The sequence below is a fragment of the Alligator sinensis genome, unplaced genomic scaffold, assembly GCF_000455745.1.
Source record: "Alligator sinensis unplaced genomic scaffold, ASM45574v1 scaffold814_1, whole genome shotgun sequence".
NCBI lineage: Eukaryota > Metazoa > Chordata > Crocodylia > Alligatoridae > Alligator > Alligator sinensis.
Genome location: NW_005842352.1, coordinates 357,920 through 360,279, shown reverse-complemented (window position 1 = coordinate 360,279; position 2,360 = coordinate 357,920). Strand labels below are relative to the sequence as shown.

General features: G+C 48.3%; 1 protein-coding gene across 2 annotated transcripts in view; it reads right to left on the bottom strand.

The window, feature by feature from the left end:
- CEP152 (centrosomal protein 152) overlaps positions 1-2,360 on the bottom strand; it is a 52,480-nt gene that overhangs the window by 38,249 nt on the left and 11,871 nt on the right. For both annotated transcript variants that reach the window (XM_006029037.2, XM_006029036.2), the window contains 2 exons: positions 1,681-1,781; positions 1,346-1,412 (listed from right to left, as the gene is read on the bottom strand). In XM_006029037.2, coding sequence (XP_006029099.1) covers positions 1,346-1,412; positions 1,681-1,781 — 168 coding nt within the window. The remainder of the gene's footprint in view (positions 1-1,345; positions 1,413-1,680; positions 1,782-2,360) is intronic.

Genomic DNA, 2,360 nt, shown 5'->3' with positions numbered 1-2,360 from the left:
CCCCCCCCAGGCCCCCCCCCCCCCCCCCCCCTACCACATGCACTGCCAGCGCAGCTGGGGCCGGTTTCCATAGCAAACCCAGCTGTGCGCTATCACAGTGCAGCTCCAGCTGAGGTCTCCATGGAGACTGGCCCCAGCCATATGGGCAGGAGTCGCTGGGAAATGGAGTCCAGCTGCTGGCTGGATCCACCATTTTGCCCACCCCTGTATTAGTCCAAAGCCAAAAGGTTCAAGATTACTTGCATACTTCATTGGGCTGCACCCCAGCAGAGCCAGCAGTATTTCAAGCCATGGTGACCCCACAACCTAGCACTGGTCAGTATACGTGCACACTCCCGACCCCCACTTCCTCCTGCCAAAAAGGAGCCACGTGCTAATTAGCCCACCATTCACAACTGGAACTGGATGTTCTTGTCACAAGTCCTGGGACGCTCCAAAAAAATGTACATGCAGATGAGGCATGGAACCACCAGGTAAGCTTCACCCCATGGAGGTTAGGGCCATACCAGTCACATGCGACATGCCAAGAGGGGGAGGCAACAGAGCCTCTCATCTACACAGACATTTGGTGACACTTACCAGACATTTAAGGCCGGTAAAGAAACAGAAATCATTGGAAATGGGAAAAAAGGCACTTCTCAGCTCTGGGAGTGAAGAGCAAGTCAAAATGTATTTGATGTAGTGGCTCACCATAACCTGAAAAACAGTCGGTGCTAAGAGGGACTGAGTGCAATGGTCACTAACCTTATTCCAGTGGTTCTCAACTTATTTGCCATAGTAGGCCATACTTGCAGCTCTCAGGGTATTATGTGGGCTGCACCCAAACAACTTACTGCCTGTGTATCAATTTAAAAAATGTTTTGTTTTTCAAAACATTGAGCCACCGCAGTCTACTGATTGGGCTGCGTGTGGCTCATGGGCCACACACAGAAAACCACTTCTGTACTCAGATGGGCTGCACTAACTTAGCCTTGTGGTAGGTTGCGGGCATACTCAGCATGGGCTGCATTCAATCAACTTCAGTTGGTTTCCATGACTGAGCACAGAACAGTTTCATGACACACAGTATATTTAAATGAGAAGGTTTTCCTGTATGTGGCTATAAAATGAAGGGCTTTCCCCACCCCGCTATGCTGATTGTGTGTGTGTAGGGGGTGGTGGACCTCATCTTATATTCAAGTAAATATGGTATTGATTTTTCCCCCCTCCAAGACTATGCAGTCTCCAAAGTAGGTAAAATGTCTTACTATTTGTTTTTAAATAATTGTACTTTAGGAATTAATCATGAACTTCATTATAAATTGGAAGACCAATTAATCAAATCACAATTTACCCAGAAACTTACATTTTGAGGAATAGTTATCAGTGGATGGTCGTTCCACTTGCCTTCATGCTGCCAGGGTTCATGTGCTCTACAGAGAAAACACATCATGAAACAGTGTTACTGGGGTATCTGACATATTGCATACATGGTCTCAGAAAGAACTGGACTATTTTACACTGAACTCGATTTGTCATGGAACTGGAAGTTGTGGCATACTCCCCTTTTCCTTTAAGGCTAAGTTGTAAGTACACAATTGCTCCCAAGAGCTGGAGTTTCAGTTTAAAAAAAAAAAACAAAAACAACAAAAAAAAAAAAACATGCAAAACAAAATGTACTGGAACTATTTCAGGCCTTACTGTTCTTCATCCTCATGTACACTGCAGTCCGAGTAATTGGAGAGTTGGTCTCCACTATCATCCAGCATATCATGGGGAAGGTCTGTCAATAGCTGTTGCAACTGAAATGAAACAAATAATACTTCTTAGATATGCTTTCTTTTAAAAGAACATGGGTATATTGAGTTTAAACTAAAAAGGTGACACATATTATGGGTGCTGAGGAAATACCACATTTGGTTAACACTAATTCGACCTCCACTCAGGGTGCTCACAGGTGTGCAGGGACCTGCTATAATTCATGATGCTTTACATAAAGTGCCATGAGTGCAATCCCCCTCCCCCACAACCCAACAGACTCACCTGTGGGGAGCGGGGCAGGAAATGGAGCCTGACTTTAGGGGAGCAGCTAGCTGAGGAGCCACCTCTCTCCCCAGCCTGCCCCCTCTCCCTCCCCCTCCCCGTTCTGGGGCTGTCAGCAGAAAGAGAGGGGGGAGTGGGGGAAAGGGAAGCCAGCAGCAGTGACCTGCAGGCTGGGGCTTGCATGGCCTGAACCAGGGGAGGGAAGGGATTCGGGGTGGGGGGCACTCCGATCCACTCGCCCCACCTCCAGCTCAGGCTGGACAAACCCCAGCTGGCAGGTCACTGCTGCTGGCTTCTCCCTCCCTACTCCTTTCCCGCTGGCAGCCCCCGGGGGGGGG